At 46.0% G+C, this 19,230-nt stretch overlaps 2 protein-coding genes across 2 annotated transcripts; both read left to right on the top strand.

Moving 5' to 3' along the window:
* Positions 1–1,487: 1,487 nt before the first annotated feature.
* On the top strand, positions 1,488–5,966 carry LOC137669040 (keratin, type II cytoskeletal 6A-like). Its single transcript, XM_068410908.1, has 9 exons — positions 1,488–1,991; positions 3,011–3,225; positions 3,769–3,829; positions 4,026–4,121; positions 4,370–4,534; positions 4,753–4,878; positions 5,127–5,347; positions 5,630–5,661; positions 5,770–5,966. Exons 1-9 carry the CDS (start codon positions 1,488–1,490, stop codon positions 5,964–5,966), a joined length of 1,617 nt encoding a protein of 538 aa, XP_068267009.1.
* A 3,910-nt stretch (positions 5,967–9,876) lies between these two features.
* On the top strand, positions 9,877–13,678 carry LOC137669038 (keratin, type II cytoskeletal 5-like). The gene is made up of 9 exons (XM_068410907.1): positions 9,877–10,371; positions 10,804–11,018; positions 11,325–11,385; positions 11,506–11,601; positions 11,878–12,042; positions 12,310–12,435; positions 12,823–13,043; positions 13,327–13,361; positions 13,467–13,678. Exons 1-9 carry the CDS (start codon positions 9,877–9,879, stop codon positions 13,676–13,678), a joined length of 1,626 nt encoding a protein of 541 aa, XP_068267008.1.
* The last annotated feature ends 5,552 nt before the right edge of the window (positions 13,679–19,230 follow it).

The raw sequence follows: 19,230 nt of genomic DNA, 5'->3' as shown, positions 1-19,230 counted from the left end.
GAAGCACAACACTCCTCCACCATGGTGATTCCTCAGTGTTACGTTATCCCTGTACCACAGCCAGCAGCTTCTCGGACTCGCAGACAACATGAGAGGAAGCTCTTCGGGGGGGTTGTGTTTGCAAGTTCACCTTCTTGTATAAATAAATTATATATGAATCACCTTTTCCTGAACAACCCGAAACGCAATGAGGGCCAGAAACACTTGCCATCCCTCAAAATGAATTATTTTTCACATTTTTCTGTTTGACCTGTTACTCAAACTGCCTGCAATGCTAAATGCAAAGCAAAGGGCTGCGTTGGTACCTGCGGCTGAGAAAGGCAAGAGCCAGGATGTCTTACTGTGTCCAGATCTGGGCAGAGGGAATCCTGTAGAGCACTTTCCTAGTGGATTCAATCAGGCAGGATCACACTTTCAGATGTGCAGTGCTGAAAGAGCTGATTAAATCGTTGGGAAACTACGTCGTGTTTATAAACTGTGAGTTGGGAACAGCCCCGGAGCACTCCATTTCCATAGAGCCAGTGGATTCAAAGCAGTTCCCATTCCCACAAGCTTTCCTCCCCTTTTTCTTTCTTTTTTTTTTTTTTTTATTTTTTTGGTTTGTTTGTTTCCCTCCTGCTAAAATACCAAAGTCCAAATCTTCAAAGCCGAGGTACTAGCACAACTATTTGCGACAGAGCTCAACAGCAGCTGTCAAAATCCAGACACGAACAAAAGACCTTGTCAAAACATTTCATTTTCATTCCTGTATTTTTGTTAGTGACAGAAGAATAAGTCTGCAGAAGCAGGATTTACAGAAGAGATCAGCTCAGGGAGCTGAGCCTACATAGGGATGGAAGCAAAATTATTTTTGCAGATACATTGTGGTGGCATAGAGGGGACCATGCAGTACCTGCCACAAAAACCCAGGATAAAACAATTCACTGCAGGGCTTGCTGTAAAACACTGCTCTGCCTGACACAGATCCCTTTCCTCAAACACAACGGACTGTAACTTTTCAACACCCTGCTTGTGAACAGAAAAGGGGCGAAAGCAATCCCGAGGGATGAAGTTTTCAAATGAGAGAGGTGTTGAGTGACAGGTATTTTGAACGGGCTTTTCCTCCCCGTGCCCAAAGTGACTCATCGCAACTTTCAAACGCTTTGATATGGCGAAGAGTCTGGCTGTCTACAAAGACGGCAGAAGGCGACAGTTATTCCCAAACAATACCATTGTTGCTCAGAACCTGGCTATATTAATTCAGAAGGGCGTGTGTGCGGGGTGAGTTCACTCTCCAGAATGCTGTTGGACATGCCAAGCCTAATTAATCAGAAAGATGATCCACCTCATCAAACCCATCCCAGTCTCATAAATGCATAAAAGGGCTCTCCTGAGCCCGTGGAGAGCACAGGTTCATCTTTCTCCTTTCCCTCCTACTCCTTGCTCCAGGCCAGCACCTTTGCTCCTTTATTCTTGCCGTAGCATCCATCCCAATCCTAAAGCCAGCAATGTCTCGCCAGTCCACCGTGAGGATTCAGAGGGGAAGAAGTGGCTTCAGCGCTGCTTCGGCCATCGTCCCAAACACCTGCCGCACCAGCTTCAGTTCACGCTCCGTCACCCGGGTCGGAAGCTGCAATGCTGGTAGTGGGTTTGCTAGGGTTGGTGGTGGCTTTGGAAGCAGAAGCCTCTACAATGTTGGTGGATGCAAAAGGATCTCTGTGGCTGGAAGGGGTGGTAGCTTCTACGGATCTGCAGGTTTTGGTGGTGGCGCTGGTAGCGTGTACGGTGGTGGCTTTGGCATGCCAGCTAACCTTGGCTATGGATACAGCGCGCTTGGTGGTGGCATGGGTGGCCCTGGATTCCCAGCTGGGGGCATCCACGAAGTCTCCATCAACCAGAGCCTTCTGAAGCCTCTCAACTTGGAGATTGACCCCAACATCCAAAGGATCCGAAAGGAGGAGAAGGAACAAATCAAAACCCTCAACAACAAATTTGCCTCCTTCATTGACAAGGTGAGACATGAGCTTCCCTAAATATCTTGTCCTGATTTTTTTGATGGGGACTCTTTTCTTAGCTGTTTTATGAGCACATAAGGTGATCAAGAAGGAATATAAGTGAAGAATGAGACTGGAAGATGCCCAGTCCCCAGAAACTCCAGGGAACGTTACCTGCTACATAGTGGTTGCTATGAATTAATCACCCAGTGTTTGAGGTCCTCCTCATTTGCTGCTTGACATCTCATAGGCAGTGGAGAAAGAAAGCTCTAGAAGACAATCTCATCCTTCTGGAGATGTTGGGCTCTCTCCATTGAGCATTATAGGAACCTTGATAACAGTTTTTTAGGTGGTTAAAGTGAGATGCAAGCAACTCATCTAAAATGGCCAAGAAAGGAATCGCATGAATTGGCACTAGGGAGGAGTAAGCTTCTCATTGCTTGAATTTCCTCAAAGGCATTTAAAGCTATCACTGCAACAGTACCAGCATGTCTGGACTGTTAGTTCAAAATAGCAAAATCTGATCCGAGACTGTCTGTCTGCTTCATTTCCTTGTTAACTGTATTAGATGCACAAGAGCATCTGCTTGATTTCTGCTCTGGTTGAGCAGCTCCTCTTTCATTTCAAGGAAAATGCTACATTATTTTGGAGCTTTTGTGGGGTGGGGGAGCTATACTGAAGGGAAGGAGAAATGGCACTTTACTATTGTTTTCTTAATAAGAGCGCAAACCCTGTTTTGCTCCTTATCTGATTTTGCATGCACTCTTCCCACAAAATGTCCTGATTTAGCAAAGCACTGAAGGGGAAGCATGGTGCATGAAAATCACTAATCATTCCAGAGTTTATTTGCAATACTGAGCAGGGTTCCTGCAGTCAAATAGCAAATTCCAACTTCTACCAGATGAGAATTTGGCTATGAAAACCAGCTGGAAAGAGTACTTCACCACCTCAGCTAGAACTGAGATTCCCCATTTGCAAGGAAAGCTCTCCAGAATCTCTGTTCTTTCAAAACATCTTCAGGATATTTCTGCTTGCAGGTCCGATTCCTTGAGCAACAAAATAAAGTGCTGGAAACCAAGTGGAGCCTGCTTCAGGAGCAGGGGATGAAAACAGTTAGGAACAACGTGGAGCCACTTTTTGAGACTTACATCAACAACCTCAGGATGCAGCTGAACAGCTTGCTGAGCGACAAAGGAAGGCTGGAAGGAGAGCTTGTCAACACACAATACCTGGTTGAGGATTTCAAAAAGAAGTAAGTCTATTGAGCTAGCGGTCTACTTACCTAGGTAGGTGCAGTCTTTCTCCATTCGACATCCTTAAGCCAATTGGGGGATCCAGGAGAGTCTGGGACACAGGAATTCCCAACAGTGAAGGCTGTGACATTTTCTCAAGATAAACGGTAAAGGAGTAACAGATCCAAATACAAAAACATTTAGGGAATAATTTAGAATATGATCAAAGACTTATTAACTAAATTACCTACGGAGAAAAAAAAAATTACATGGTAGGTCTGAGAGTTTCAGGACAGCATGCTTAATTTGCTTAAGACAGGCAGAAGGAGTATGACTAATGGCCAGAAATAGGAAAAGAGGAATAGATTCTTTAAAATTTTTTTTATGTACTTGTTTTAACTAGTTTAGCCTCAGAACATGCTGATGGTCTCTTATTCAGATGCTCTGTAGGAGAAAGGAACATTGTATGCAAAATGCTTTTAAGGAAGTTCATTCCAGCAAACTAAAATCACCTCCGTCTGTTACTTGCCTAAACAAATGCTCCTTCTGCCTCCCTCCATTAGGTATGAAGATGAAATCAACAGGCGTACAGTTGCAGAGAATGAATTTGTGACACTCAAGAAGGTGAGAGCAAATGACGGAATACCATCCGATGACTATTTGTAGAGTTCTAATCTCCTGTTCATTCACAAATCCATTTATTCACATTCCAAAAGCTTTTTTAATGGCTTCTTCCCCGGACTGTTATTGCAGAGATATGCGTGTTCCTGACTTGATCATAAGAGTTTAAAACACATTACCTAAATCTCTCATCCTCCAGGATGTCGATGCTGCCTATATGAACAAGGTAGAACTACAAGCCAAGGTAGACGCACTGGTTGAAGAAATTAATTTCCTGAGAGCCCTCTATGAAGCAGTGAGTACAACCACCTCCCAAGACATTTCAACCCTCAGTTAAGAGCTTCCCTCCCTCCTTTCCTCAGAAAGCTTGTAATTTCTTCCCCCAGGAGATGCTAAATCCTTTACCTCTTTAGAGTTGCACCAACCGTCTTAGCTGTCTAGATAACAATCTGTAGCCTCTCCCAGGTCTGCATGCTCATCTGAAAGGATGAAAAGGCATCTCTCAAGTGAATTAGCTCACCTAATCCCCTGTGCACTTTGCAGGAGCTGTCTCAGATGCAGACACAGATCTCCGACACCTCTGTCGTTCTCACTATGGACAACAACCGAAACCTGGACCTGGACAGCATCATCTCAGAGGTCAAAGCGCAGTATGAGGACATCGCCAACAGAAGCCGGGCTGAAGCAGAGTCCTGGTACCAAACCAAGGTGAAGAAACTGGGGGTTTCTGTGCTGTTATCTTCATGTCTTATCTTGAACAGATAAAGATCGACTCTTCCAAGAAAGCCTTCTCAAATATTGCATCTTGTATAGCAGCACTCCAGCTGCTAGTCTGGGATCGAGCAGGGACCCATGCTTTCATGCACCTGGGTTACTCCAAAAACAATGAATTTTACCTTGGGTGATTGTTCCTCTCTCCATGACAGTACGAAGAGCTGCAGGCTACAGCAGGCAGGCACGGGGACGACCTCCGTAACACCAAGCAGGAGATCTCCGAGCTCAACCGCCACGTCCAGCGGCTGCGGTCTGAAATCGACAGTGTGAAGAAACAGGTAAAAAGCAGCAAACCCCACACTTTTAACCAATTTACTCCCTGACTTGCAAGGGAGAGGAAGGAAAACATCAGAGGCAACCTAGGCAAGTTTTGCTCGGTTTGACCCTTTTTCTCACAAAAAAACAGAACTGTCACTAAAACAGGTGAAGCTGATGGTGCTGGAATAAGACCTTGTGATTTTAGGGTAGACAAAGAACAAGTCTAGGTCTTGTATGGGGAATTAGACTGGGGATTTCTCTTCCATAGTGTGCAAATCTGAAAGCGGCCATCGCAGATGCTGAAGAACGTGGGGAGCTGGCTCTCAAGGATGCCAAAGCCAAACTGGCTGAGCTGGAAGATGCTCTGCAACAGGCCAAGGCAGACCTGGCCCGGCAGCTCCGTGAGTACCAGGAGCTCATGAACGTCAAGTTGGCCCTGGACATCGAGATCGCTACCTACAGGAAGCTGCTGGAGGGCGAGGAGTGCAGGTGGGTGGGAAACACAACCCTTCTAGTCCTGATGTTGGACGAGCAAAGCAGTGCGAGCACTGGAGATGCTCAGCATTTCAGAAATGCTCAACAGGGCATTAGGGGATGGGGGAGCAGAGATAGTTCTAGCTAATGGAAATAACATTGTGGGAAGCATCCCCGAATTATGCCAAGTTTTTATTTTTCTCCCCAAAGGTCTCTAGGAAATGTACCCTATTTTTTCCCCCTCACTATCAACAGACTTCTTATCCTCTTACCTTGCTGTGTTCTGTCCCCTAACAGGCTGGCTGGAGATGGTGTCCCAGTAAATATCTGTAAGTGTCTAAAATATACCCAGTTACCTGATTTGAGCACTAGCGTGTCTATGCACCACGAAGCCAATGCCCAGAAAGACTGAAAGCTTTTCATTCTCCTTCTTACAGCCGTGACCAGAACAACTGTGGGAACGGGATACGGAGGAGCAAGCAACCTCAGCATGGGAGGGGGAATCTGCAATATGGGGAACAGCTTCAGCTGTGGAAGTGGTCCCGGGGTTAGCAGCACCACCCTCGGAGGTGGCAGCAGCTCCAGCGTGAAGTTTGTCTCGACCTCCTCCACCAGAAGAAGCTACAGAAGCTAAAAGTTTCCCCTCAGATGCCTTCACTCACCGAAAACCACCTTAACACTGGTCCTTTACTAAAGCATTGTTGGGGTCAACGGAATGAGGGCCATCTAAACCCTATGTCTTGTCGCACAGGAGCCTCACTTTAGGAACTCTCTCTCAGCTGTGTTGTCTAGCACACGTCGTGTAGGGCTCTGCTATTGAACACGAGTCCAACCGTTTTAAATTTGCAGCTTGCTTGTTACAGCTCAGCATTTTTTTGGCCGGATTTTGTATATAAAATGTGTCCCATGACTGTTTGTCTCTCTTCACTTTCTGGTGTTTGTCTAATAAAAATGCATATGTAATTTATTCTATTGTGTGGACCTTTTAATTAAAGACATGGAACAGCAAATGCAAATGCAGATAACAAGCACTTTTCCTAGGGCCCTGCCCAGTTAAAGGCGCAGATTTTTGCTCCTCATTCGCGTTTCCCAAGTCTCTCCATCAGCAGCCAAAACACACAGGCACAGCGCAGAACCAAAGGGAGGTTTGCCGTTGACTTCAATGTTCTCCCCACCGTGCAAGTGAAACACCTGGAAGCTAAAGGCAGGGCACGCCAAGGCAAGAGTCGGGCACAGGGGAAAAGGTCTACGATTCATTTAGTGTGCAGCTTCCAGCAAATACAACATCCAACAGCCTGGCTCCCAGGGGGTACAAAGGGCAGTGCCAAGCATGTGATGTACTTGCATAAACTTCTAACAATAGGGAACTAATTACCAGGGGAGTCAGAGCAACCACCCGACTTGTTCAAGTATATCAGTCCATCTCAACACCCCGTTTACCATGAGCTGTCTCACCTAAGCGTAGGTGCCAGCAGTGCAAATATGAGTGGGCTAAAAGCACTCCCTTTCTGTTCAGAGCACTGGCCATGCTGTTTTAGGTGTTTATCCTGGGTCTTGGTACTCATATGTTTCCTCTCCTTTGACTACAAGCAGGTGGAGCATCTGGCCCATATGCATTCACATACTACATTGAACTAGTTGTCGCTCATCCAATAGCTATAAAAAATATCCAAGAATGGGATACCTGTTGGAAAGTGAAAGTCTTCAAGACCCAATGTTCCTTCACATTCCTAGAATACATTGGAGACAAGCTCTTGTTTTGAGAAGGTGGAGAAGAACCAAGAGGAGGTGTAGCAATTTTAGATGTGGTTCTGACTAATCGGGAGAAATTAATTGAGAAGCGAAAGCAGAGCATCATCTGGCTGAAAGCTACAGTGACAGATCTCATTACTGGAAGATGAGTTGAACAAATAGATGTGACTAGAAAAGAAGTCCCAACCCCCATGTATGGCAATAATAAGCCCTCTTAGAAAAATACTTGACGAGATGGGCAAATAGAGGGGAATTGGCAGTGCCTGAATGATAGACTGTATCTGGGTTTTCTTTCAAGACCAGCAGTTTCCCATAATTTTCTAGGATGCTCTGAACTCTACATGTTTCTCTCCGTATCCCTAAGGAAATCTCCTTCCCAGAAACACGCAGGCTTGGTTACGGGTCTGCTGCAGGTCTCCACTCCTGCTCCACCACCTGTCCCTGCTGAATACTCACAGCAGCTCCCTGGGAAGGAGCAATATCCTCCCTCTGAACAGCAGCGTGGGCAAGGTTATGTAATGGTCTTCCTCACTGCTGCCCAAACACACTCTCTAACCAAAGAGGGTATAATATACACAGCCAACAGGCACATCAGACGGATGCCATCCATTGCGTCGACAGCTGGGTCATAGCACAGAGATTATGAAGCCCTTCCTCTAGCATGGCAAAGGCTGGGGCCGGAATATTTGTTCTCCCAGGGCATCCCTTTTTAATCGAGATACAGAAAACTGCCCTGGCAAAGATTTGCACCTCTGGATACATGACCAATGTACAGTTGTCCTTGCTTTAGAGCACAGCTCTGGTCACCACGTACATCACCTTCTGCATCCAGCCCTGCTGGACAAGTTAAATAGATGTAGGGATGATCTGAGGCTTATATATCAGTGGGAGAGGACAGCCCTAGTTAATTCTAGCACCACCCAGATTAAAACCTTAGTCATAATGAAATGAATGGTGCTTGCACTCAGGGGCTTGAATTTGCAGCACGTGGAGGGAACCGATTGCTAATTGCTACCCATAACATCTTTACAGAGTTCTTTAGGACAGACAGTCAGTAGCTTAGTCACAGAAACTCCTCTCTTAAAAACCGCTGCTTGTTGTAATGCACAATAGCTGAAACACTCCCAGAACAGTTATTTTAGCTTCATTCCAGGGTGTGTAATGGAAACAGTAGAAGAAAAGAGGGGGAGGAGGGAGAAAAAAAGCATGGCTGAAAGACAAAAAGAGATGGTGGGCATCTGCAAATTACCCTCCTGGGACCTTCTGGTCAAACTCATTTGACTGCCTGGCTTCCACATGTGAAACGGCAAGCACAAGCGCACACTTGAAAGATGTATCTGCAAACACCTGCTCCATACCCCAGTGCCTGCACGCATCTTTTAATGGCTGGGGAAAGCTACGACTTTCCAGCAACACTTTGCAGGTGGGCTGCTACCTCCTCTGATGAGTAGGTGTTCAGCTTGGGCATGGGCATCCACAAGAGAGACATACCTTGGCAAACCCAAAGGGCTGCAGGGTCCAAGAGAAGCATGTCCATCCCAGGAAAGTTATGAGCATCCAGACAAGAGACTGGAAGTGACTTGCGAGCATCTTGCCTGCTCTAAGTGCCCATATGTACAGTGCTACCACACAGCATGCACAGGGCGAGCCAAGGCAGCATGTGTCTTTCACCAGAGAAATGCACTCTTTACCTTTTCCTGGGTGCTATGTGGAATAAGAGTAGAGGGAGTTGTCTGTGAACGATGTCATAAGCCTGATCCCAAGCACTGAATTTCCTTGTGAGTAAGAGATATCAGAGGGGGAAGCCTGGGAACAGGCTTCACACCATGTAGAGACAAGGTTGGCCCATGAGTCAGGAAACAGCCCAAAAATCTGTGGAGGTGAAGCCCTGAGAAATCGCCAACTCAGGTTTTGTGTCGTCACAGACACCAGTAACTTCCTCCCGGGTCATATTCTGATATTTCATCATTTGTTGTCAGTCTGAATCAGGATGAAACGTAGACACTTTTTGCAGAAAGAAAGGGTCTGAAAATACCATTCATAAACCTACCTTCCATTCCTTCCCACTCCGCAGCTGGTTTTTGATAGCTGATGGTCCAAGACTTCCACTAACGCCCCACCACCACCCTGGCTTTCCCTCCGTCACCTCTTTCTCTCTTCTGTATCAGTTCTGGTTTAAATTACTCTTGTTTGGGCATGAGAACAAGAGTCCAGAATTTCTGACAAGTCGAGGCCTGAGGTGCTGATGCCCCGCTGGGGTTTGCTCAAAACCACAGCAGCAGGAAAACACAGACCCGCAATAACAGATTTCTCAGACCTCGGACCACTGCACCATGAAATAACGCGCCTTTACGCAACAGAGGGGTTGATTCATCCATGAAAAAGAGATGAGCGAGAGCTTGCCCAACATGGGGAACCATCTCCTGCAGAGGTGAAAGGAGGGAGGGGGAAAGGGATGGTTGCGAACAAGAGTTGAGCAGGCAGTATTTAGTGTTTTCTCAGATATTTCGACAGCCAGATCATGACTGTCGCAAAAAAAAATGCAACATCTGCACTTTGAGAGCGCTTCAGAGGTGCTTGTGCTCATGGTGAACTCACTGTTCACTTTGCTGCTGGGAGTGCCGAGCCCAGTTAATCAGTAAGATGAGCACCACACCAGACCCATCCCCAGCTAGTAAGGGTATAAAAGGGCCAGTCCCGGCCTGGGGGAGCACAACTTCACCTTCCTCCTTCATCCACTTCCTCACTGCTTTATTCTTTCTACCGCTCTCACCCTGCTCACATCAGCTGCCATGTCTCGCCAGTGCGCTGCAAAGAACCAGAGCAAAATCGGCTTCAGTGCTGCTTCTGCCTTGATCCCAAATGCCAGCAGCATCAGCTTCTGCTCACGTTCTGCATCCCAAGGTGGAAGCTGCGGTACCGCTGCTGGGTATGGAAGATTCGCTGGAGGTTTTGGAAGCAGGAGCCTCTACAGTCTTGGTGGATGCAAGAGGATCTCCATGGCTGGAAGGGGTAGTGGCTTCTACGGACCTGCAGGTTTTGGTGCTGGCACTGGGATCTCCTGTGGTTTTGGCGGTGTAGTTGGTGGTGCCTTTGGGTTTGGTGGTGGCATGGGTGGCCCTGGATTCCCTGCTGTCCCTGCTGGAGGCATTCATGAAGTCTCAGTCAACCAGAGCCTTCTGAAACCTCTCAATCTGGAGATTGACCCCAACATCCAGAGTATCCGTAAGGATGAGAAGGATCAGATTCAAACCCTCAACAATAAATTTGCCTCCTTCATCGACAAGGTGAGACATAAGATTGCTTGGTTATGCTGTGTTGATTCTTCAGTGGGAAAGGACGAACAAGGGCAAGTTCTATCTTTATCAGCGGTTTTGCTGCTCTTGTACTGCCATTTCTAACATCAGTAGCCTGGGAATAAAACCTGAGGGGTTCCAGCTTTGAGACCATTCATCCCTTGCATTAATGCTGAGATGAGACCAGCCAACAGAGGGGAAAATGGTGATATAGGATGTAAGGAAGCAGAGTTTGCAAAGAGAGCAGGAATGTTAATATCAGATGTGCCATGTTTGCTTGCTTGTACAAATTGTCAGCTGTTCCCCAAGGGCTGAGAGCTCCCACCTTTCAGCAAGCGAATCCTTGCAGGATGGGACCTTGCCTCTCTAAGGAAAAACTATCCTAAAATCACTGTTTCTGAAACATCTCCTTTCTCTATCCAGGTCCGATTCCTTGAACAACAAAACAAGGTCTTGGAGACCAAGTGGGCCCTTCTGCAAGAACAGGGGAACAAAACAGTCAGAAACAATATTGAACCCCTCTTCGAGACCTACATCAACAACCTCAGGAGACAGCTGGATAGCTTGCTGACAGACAGGGAGAACTTGGGAGGGGAGCTGAACAAGGTGCGAAGCCTTGCTGAGGACTTCAAGAACAAGTAAGTCTATCCATTTGTGGTCTGCCTGGAGAGCAGGGTGGGCTGTGACAGATGCCAGCTCTGGGCGATCAAACAAGGAAAGAAGGCCTTTGTGCTGATATAATCTCCTGAGTAAGGCCCTAGTTAAGTTTAATGTGAGACTTATTTAGCCTCACTTCCCCATGGCTGAAAGTCACAGGCAGAAAATTATAGGGCTAAGAGACCAAGGTACAAAACTGTACATACAACAAAAATAAGAGGCTGGTCCTGAAAATATGAAATAACTTTTGTACAAGCCTAGACCAACCCTCCATTTCCAACCTGCAGATACGAAGAGGAGATCAACAAGCACACAGCTGTCGAGAACGAATTTGTGATCCTGAAGAAGGTGGGTGCACGCACACTGTGCCTCCCAGCCCTGCACGAGCATAGCAAGAAATACATTCTCCAGCTTTTGCTCTGCTTCTCCGAAAACCACTTCATTTTTGTGTTTTGTTTCCTCTTCTAGGAGGTGGACGCTGCCTTCATGAACAAGACAGAGCTGCAAGCCAGGCTGGACTCCCTTATGGAGGAGATAGATTTCCTCAGAGCCCTCTATGAAGCCGTAAGCATCAGCATTTACATCCCTCTCCCAGTTTCCAATGTCCTTGTCTTTCTTTCCCACATCAGAGGCTCAGGACTGATTATTTTCCACTCTGTTGCACCAAATAATTCAATGCTTTTTCCATTTCACCTGCTGTCTTAATCCTGCCTGAAAGTGTCTTGGAAAAATCACTTTGTCCACCCAAGTTTACCCTCTAACTTCGGGGGTTTCCTCCCTCTCTCAGCAAAATCCATGTCTCACATCTGCGACTCACCGAAATACCCGCTGCTTTTGCAGGAACTGTCTCAGATGCAGACCCAGATCTCTGACACCTCTGTTATCCTGACCATGGACAACAACCGCAGCCTGGACATGGACAGCATCATTGCAGAGGTCAAAGCGCAGTACGAGGACATCGCCAACCGGAGCCGGGCAGAGGCTGAGTCTTGGTACCAGTCCAGGGTGAGTGTCTAGGAAGGCTTCTGCAATGGGAAAAACCACACTCCCTCCATCAAATCCCCATTGGGAGTTGGGTCCCACTTTTAGAATAATTTTTATAATTTCTTAATAATTTTTATAATCTATCTTCAGATTTAATAATCCCATGAAGTTTGGAAGTGCTAATTTAGGATTGAGAACAGAAGCATACTTCTAAGTGCAAACACCCACACTCTGCTTGGCTCTAAAATCGATTTATTTTACCTTGACTTGTTCCTCTCTCCGTGACAGTACGAAGAGCTGCAGGCTACAGCAGGCAGGCACGGGGATGACCTCCGTAACACCAAGCAGGAGATCTCCGAGCTCAACCGCCACGTCCAGCGGCTGCGGTCTGAAATCGACAGCGTGAACAAACAGGTAAAGGGCAGCGTAAACATGTAAGACTTAACTCTTGTTGTGGTCTAACCTGTTGGTTGTCCAGCCAACTCTAGGGAATAAAAATAAACGCATCTCAGTGAGTTCTGCTGGATCAGGAATGAATATGACAGCATTTCTCTCAGTGCAATAACATCACTAAGGGTAACTTAACACAATATTAGTAAATCTAAGGAGAAGTAAAGAGGTGTGGAGTTAGATTAAATCCAGGTCGTGACCTGGCTCAGAACATGGATCAATTCAATGATCATTAAGATCACACCTATAGATGTTAACCCAGCCTCTTCTGCATTTAGACCAGGCATCACGACCTCAGGGTACTGGTCTATGCTCTAGATCAGGAATGCAAACACTGGTTTTCTTCCCCAGTGCGCCAGTTTGCAGACAGCCATTGCAGATGCTGAGCAACGCGGGGAGATGGCCGTCAAGGATGCCAGGGCAAAACTGGCCGAGCTGGAGACAGCCCTGCAGAAGGCCAAGACAGACCTTGCCCGGCAGCTCCGTGAGTACCAGGAGCTCATGAACGTCAAGCTGGCCCTGGACATCGAGATCGCGACATACAGGAAGCTGCTGGAGGGCGAGGAGTGCAGGTGGGTGCAATTTTATATCCCAATTTCCAGATGTAAAATGGAGTCTCAGACCCTTGTCAGGTTTACAAGAGATCCCTGGGCTTCCCACATTCAGAGGACTTGAATCCTGTTTAAAGGCAAGCGATCGTCCATGAAGATGAGTTGTTTGAGAAGATGGTAGCCCTTTGCACAAACTTTCCAACATCCACCAAAAATATTCCAAGGAAATTCTCCTGCCTTTTCAACCAGCTCCTGTTCATGGGTTCCCCTTGAATTCTTACTGTCGTATTTTGCTCCCTAACAGGCTCTCCGGAGAAGGTACCGCCGCAGTGAATATCTGTAAGTAACTTTTAAAGATAGTTTTGTGACTTTTACGTTTGTCTCCCCGCCACTCAGAGCCCACTGTTTGTGGATGCCTCTAAAGAGGGTGTTTTCCTCTTGCAGCCATGACCAGAAGCGCTGTAGGAACAGGATATGGAAGTGGAAACTGTCTCAGCTTCGGAGGCAGCAGTGGTGTTGGAGGTGGGGTCTGTGCTGGAGGAACGGGCTTCAGCTCTGGAAGCGGACAAGGCACAGCTGGGTCATGCGTGGTCGGTGGAAGCAGTTCCAGCACGAAGTATGTCTCCACCACCTCTTCAACCAAGAGATGCTATTGAAGTCAGACATCAGCACTGTTAGTTAGGGTGTGCCAAGTTTCCTCTTGCATGGCGTGCAATCCTTACCCTGTTACTTGCAAAAGCTGTCTGTCCTTATTTATATAAAACATGTCATGCCCCTGTTTGTTCTCTGAAATCCTCATTTCTCAGCGTTTGTCTAATAAAAGGCACATGGAATTAATTCTGTCGCATCCTCCTTTTAATTCCAATTACTTTATAGAACCTTGGGGAAAAGAGTGGTTGACACAGCTGAGTAGAGCTGAAGGTAAACAAAAGTCAGACACACAAGAGTAAAGACCCTTCCTTCCTCTGTACTCAACTGCTACCCCATGGACACTTCTTATATCCAACAGGAACAGAGCAGTTGGATGTTCCGTTCCCATTTGTGTGAGCAAAGTTTTTCAGCACCAGTATCCTCCACAGGATGGGAAAATATCTACTCTTCCTAGTAGGTACTACAAAAAACACCCTTCTATGTTTCATGCCACCTTGATCACGCCCAAACTCCTGCAATCTTTCAAGGTTTTATGTGATGAGTCATGTAGGGATATAAATCTAGTTTTTCCCAAGAAAGCAAGTATTTGGGCTCACGCTGTTCTGTACATGCACTAGCTGCAGGGGCTAATAAAATGCCGTCACTGCCATTACCATAATTAGAAATTGAAAAGACCCATTAAACCCCCAAACTCACCCTCTTAGGGAAGAATAATGTCCCTAGACAGGCTTTGAGATAGTTAAAGACCCTTAGGGCAAGGAAGGTTTAGTTCCCCTTGATCTCCTGAACAGCAGAAACGAGACAAACTACAAAAGCACCAAAGCCCATATTAAAAAAAAAAAACTAAAATAATAATAATAATAAAAATATGTAAAAATAATAATATAAATATAATAATAATAATACCAGATTGTGCTGATTCAGTCTCTGACACAACCCTGCCAAGTGACTAAAGCACTAGGAGTAAACGTGACGTACATTAAGCGCATGCTGACTCCTAGCCTAAAGAGAAGGCGATATAATAAACCCCAGCTTTTCATTAATCCTCTAGATCTAAGCACAATAACACACTACCCGAAAGGAAATGGCTTGTCCTCTTCAGCATCTGCCCATCTTTCTCCGGCATCTCTGGACCATATTCCACTGACACCAGCATAACTGGTATTTGGTTTGTTATTTAAACACCATCCAGCATCAAACAGGCATATGATGACCTGGACTTTCACAAGTCAGGCTGTTTTCTCTCTGGGGGACCACGTACTTTTAGCTATCTCATCATCCAGCATTTTGGCTAAGAAAAGCATCCAGGCTCCGTTTGTAGCCAACAGAAAGGCACAGGTGCCTCCAAAATAACCATCTTTACCAGAAGATCCTCTGTGCAGATGAAGCGCTGCCTGCAAAGATGAAGAGTGCAGACCAAGACATCTAACTTCTTCCCTAGATCAGGACAGGTCGCTCCTACCCCAAGACAGGTGGCAATCGGGGAGCAAAGTCAGTTTTTTCTTCAGCAAAGCACGTCAGATGATTGGCATTTTCAACACCTCTAGATTCCCTCTCATGGCAACTTCAGTCTCATCAGCTTTAAACTAAATGGGCACTGACACCATTAACCAAGAGCAAGCCCAAAGGGAACTTTCAGATGTAATTTTTTTTTTCTCACCAGTAATCCCTGCTCTGAAAAAAACAGATTAGAAAATTTGGTTAGTTTTATGAGCCTGAAGGTTGGCAGCCCACTGTGTTAGCGAGTCTGGTGATTAACGGGTTGGGAAGGGTGGCCACGTGCCAGCATACCAACCGATTAGCTCCTTCAGCCGAGCTGAGGTCCTTTGTGGACAAGCCCAGTGCTCCAAAAGGATAAAAGGCAGAAGGGACTCCTGATCCCAGCTCCCAAAGATTTCCACTCATCTGCCATTTCACCTCATTGTCCTCTGCTCTCGGCACCAGCAAACGATTGCACAGAAGTCAGTTTGCATTAGGTTAGGAGGACTCACTAAGACTTTCAGTGCCGCTTCTGCTGCTCTGCCTGTTAACTGGAGCCAAATGGAGCCTCTTGTTAAATGGAGACCAAATGGAGCCTCTTGAAAGACCGAAAAATTGTAAAAATAACCTTGAACCTATGTTTGACGAATACATCAACACCAGGAGACAGCTCGAGGCTCTAGGAGGGGATAGGCTGTGGCTCAGCTCAGATCTGAAGGTTATGCAGGATGCTGTTGAAGACTTCAAGATCAGGTAAGCAACGCACACACAAAAACCTGCCCAGTTTTTCTTCACTCTGTCTTCTTCCTGGATGAGTTAAAAGACCCAAGGCAACCCCAAAATTGTGAGACCTCAGAAAGGACTAAAGTGACTTGGTTCCCCTCGCTTTAGCTGCTCTATAAATGTCAGCAGCAGCACTCTGCCTGTTGTGTGGCATATGCACTTTTTTTTTGCAGGGACAGATGAACTTTTTTAAAGGCTCAGATAGTCAGACATCCACAGGAGTTCAGGAGCAGCTTCTCAAAAGCTCAGCCTGTCCAGAATCTTAAGCTTTCCAAATGGTTTCAGCTCCTGTGTAGTCATTTTAATATGAAGCAGGATAAAACCTGAACACTGAACACTCACATTTCTTACCGATGTGGGTTCCTTTCCAGGAAAGAAAAACTGTCTAAACAGAAAGATTAATTTTAAGTTTGTGCTTAAGTGTTCTTCTTTGTTTTTATTTAGTTTTTTTCTGTTTTTTTTTAAAAAAAAATATGTCCTTAATATTGATGTATTAGATAGTTTTAGCACTTCTGAAAGTCAGGATTTAGCTTTGACCCCATGGAAAGTCACTGAAATCTTGGGCGAGGGTTTCAGCTCAGCTCATTAACTCTTTAGGCTGTTAGGAGGTGTTCCCTCTCTCATCCACTCTTTGCACTTTGGAAAAACATCCAAGTGTTAGCGTCTGCTACCGTGCCCACGAGGGATACACTGCGTAATGGGCATGAATAAGTAAGGAGGCTTGAGCTGTCAATCTGGAACCAGAAAAACAAGAGATGAGAGCTAGGTGCAGGCTGCAATTCAGAACAAGGACACTCGCATCCTGCCAAAAACCCTCTGCTCTCCCTTTCTTGGGAGATCATGTGTCTGACACCTTCTGCCACCTTTACCAACAGTGCCTCTAGTCCAAAAGTAGCATCGGAACAGAAAGGACTGCCTCGGGGAAGAGAAATCATCATCCACAGTCTACTTTGAAACTTCTTTTTCATGGTTCTCTGTGCCTTCAGAAAAGAAATGTTTAACAGAAAAAAAATCTGTCCTGTGTCAGTTTGGCCATTTAGGATCTCAGAGTCTGCTCCGAATGAGCCATCCAGATTTGGTAGTGTTAGGTTAACGGTTGGACTCGATGATCTTAAAGGTCCTTTCCAACCAAAACAATACTATGATTCTATGACTCTGTTTCCTTATGTCATTTTAGGATGGGACAAACGACATTCTGGAGATAAATATCTTTCTCCGTCAGCTACAGAAGAAACCCCAAAGAACAGAGCTTAGCCAAAATAGCCAAGTTTCAGGTAGCTCAATTGAGATGAATCCCAGCCGTAAGCACAATAATGCTGTTGATTAACTGGGTCAGAGTGTGTCCTTCTTTTCTCCTCACAGGTCCATGGTGAAAGCAATTTTAAATTTTGAAAAGCAATGTCTAACATTAGCACAGTCTGCAGCAGAAAAGCAGTGACAGAGGTAGCTCAGCTCAGAAAAGACCCTCGGGTGCGTCATGACATCAGTCACGAAATCCTTTGACGAGCAAAGGTCACATCATAGAAGTGGTTCAGACTTTAGTACTCTGCCTACATCTGACATAAAGTGGCAAATATTCCTTCTGGCTCCAGATCAGGGAATCTTTGGGCAAAACCTCAATTACATCAATTACACGTTGCTGGCCAGGGACCATCATCTCACATTGTGACAACAACGCCTACACCTACAAAAGGACGTCACTGCTTCTGTCCCCATTTCCTAGGAATTTCTTCTTCTTACCTTTATTTATTTTAAACTTTTTGGATCCCAAATTATCTTTCCTAATGCTTTACTCTTCTGACTCAAATAATAATCCACAGGGCAATTAGAAATTAAACATATGCCAAATTAGTTTTCCTCTTCTATGTGGCTAAGAGCTTAGAGATCCACAGATCTATATACAGGCTAGGACTTTACTTAATGGAAATTATTTTAAGGGTTGGATATTCCTGATGCGAAGAAATCTCCCATGAAAGGTTCATGAAAGGCTAACGCTTTATTAGTTGCACGGACTCCTTCCTTTGAACTACTGTCTTTCATCTCCCCCATTTAATCACTTCATTTGAGCTGGGCATCAGTCCATGGCTATTGCTGGTTTTTATCCCTTCCCAAAAGTGTGACTGCACGCTGCTGCTGATCCAGACCTTGGCTCTCCTTGCCCAGGCCACCGTCCTCCCTCCTCCCTGGCCATCCCCGGCTCTCCCAAAGCCACCGCGGGAGCTGACGTCAGAGATGCCTTTTCTGACTAACCCAGGTGTGGCGGCGATGAGCTCAGCTACAGCTCCACCCAGCCCTCCCGGCCTGAGAAAATTTAGAGAGTACAAGGCTCCCATTCACAGAGGAAACTTCTGGGAGGATAAAATGTGCCTTTAATGAAGGCCTGCAGCTTTTCTAGATGGCCTCCTCCCACCATCTAGCCCAAGGGTGCTGTCTTTCTATCATAATCGGTGAGATATATATATCTAAAAATGCTATGTATAATATATGCTCTGAAGTAGCAGGGACAGATGTGCATTGTTAGGTAGCTATTCCTGTTCTTTCCTCCAAAGATCTATGCACTGGTGGTAAATGCCTCTTGGAACAGACTCTTTGGTCTTTCCACAAGCACCCTGAAATGAATGCATGGAGGAGGGGTTTCCATACGCCCATGGTGGACGGGGTGGGTTGCAGCACAGAAGCTGTAAAGGCATGGTCATCTCCCCTTCTCAACAGGTACAAAGAGGAGATCAACAAGCCCACGAGTGCAGAGAATGACTTTGTGTTGCTGAAGAAGGTGAGGCACCAACAACAAAGCAAGCACACGCTTTTTAAAGGCAAAACACATTTGAATGCAAATAACCCTTTTTATCCAGCAGTGCCAAGCTGGGCAAAGCACTTAGCAAATGTGTAGTCATCCCTCCTTGAAGCAGAAACACCCAGTTGTGCCAGTGTGTCAGTCCTTGGCAATAGCTCGCTCTTGTTTCAGGCCCCTCATCCAAAATTAAGGTGAGCCCTGGTCCCCCAGGTACCAGATCAGACCTGGGTCATCCACACCTTGTAGTCACTCCACTAGATGCTCTGCCACTTCTGCAGCCTTTCTGTATTCATTCTCACCCTCCACAGCTCCCCTGGTCCCAACTGCAGGAGACACAATGAGAAACTTCCACTATTTCAAGCATTGTCCAAAATATCTGTCTGTGGACTGGCAAAGAAAGGGAAATCCAGCGGCTTCTGACATGCCAAAAATTGCTTAGATCTATGGATATCATCCCTCCCTCCCCCAAAAAAAGGTGAAGGGAAGAAACCAGTTCACTCT

The sequence above is a fragment of the Nyctibius grandis genome, chromosome 11 (assembly GCF_013368605.1).
Source record: "Nyctibius grandis isolate bNycGra1 chromosome 11, bNycGra1.pri, whole genome shotgun sequence".
NCBI classification, from domain to species: Eukaryota; Metazoa; Chordata; class Aves; order Nyctibiiformes; family Nyctibiidae; genus Nyctibius; species Nyctibius grandis.
Note: the sequence above shows the minus strand (reverse complement) of the source record. Positions and strands in the feature narration are given on the sequence as shown.

What these genes read in the sequence shown, in the direction of transcription:
- LOC137669040 (XM_068410908.1), top strand. Translation starts at nt 1,488, where the DNA reads ATGTCTCGCCAGTCCACCGTGAGGATTCAGAGGGGAAGAAGTGGCTTC. An exon ending in AATTTGTGACACTCAAGAAG is followed by an intron (nt 3,830 to 4,025) that starts GTGAGAGCAAAT and finishes CTCATCCTCCAG; the next exon opens with GATGTCGATGCTGCCTATAT. An exon ending in AGTCCTGGTACCAAACCAAG is followed by an intron (nt 4,535 to 4,752) that starts GTGAAGAAACTG and finishes TCTCCATGACAG; the next exon opens with TACGAAGAGCTGCAGGCTAC.
- LOC137669038 (XM_068410907.1), top strand. Translation starts at nt 9,877, where the DNA reads ATGTCTCGCCAGTGCGCTGCAAAGAACCAGAGCAAAATCGGCTTCAGT. An exon ending in GCTGAGGACTTCAAGAACAA is followed by an intron (nt 11,019 to 11,324) that starts GTAAGTCTATCC and finishes TCCAACCTGCAG; the next exon opens with ATACGAAGAGGAGATCAACA. An exon ending in CTGGAGGGCGAGGAGTGCAG is followed by an intron (nt 13,044 to 13,326) that starts GTGGGTGCAATT and finishes GCTCCCTAACAG; the next exon opens with GCTCTCCGGAGAAGGTACCG.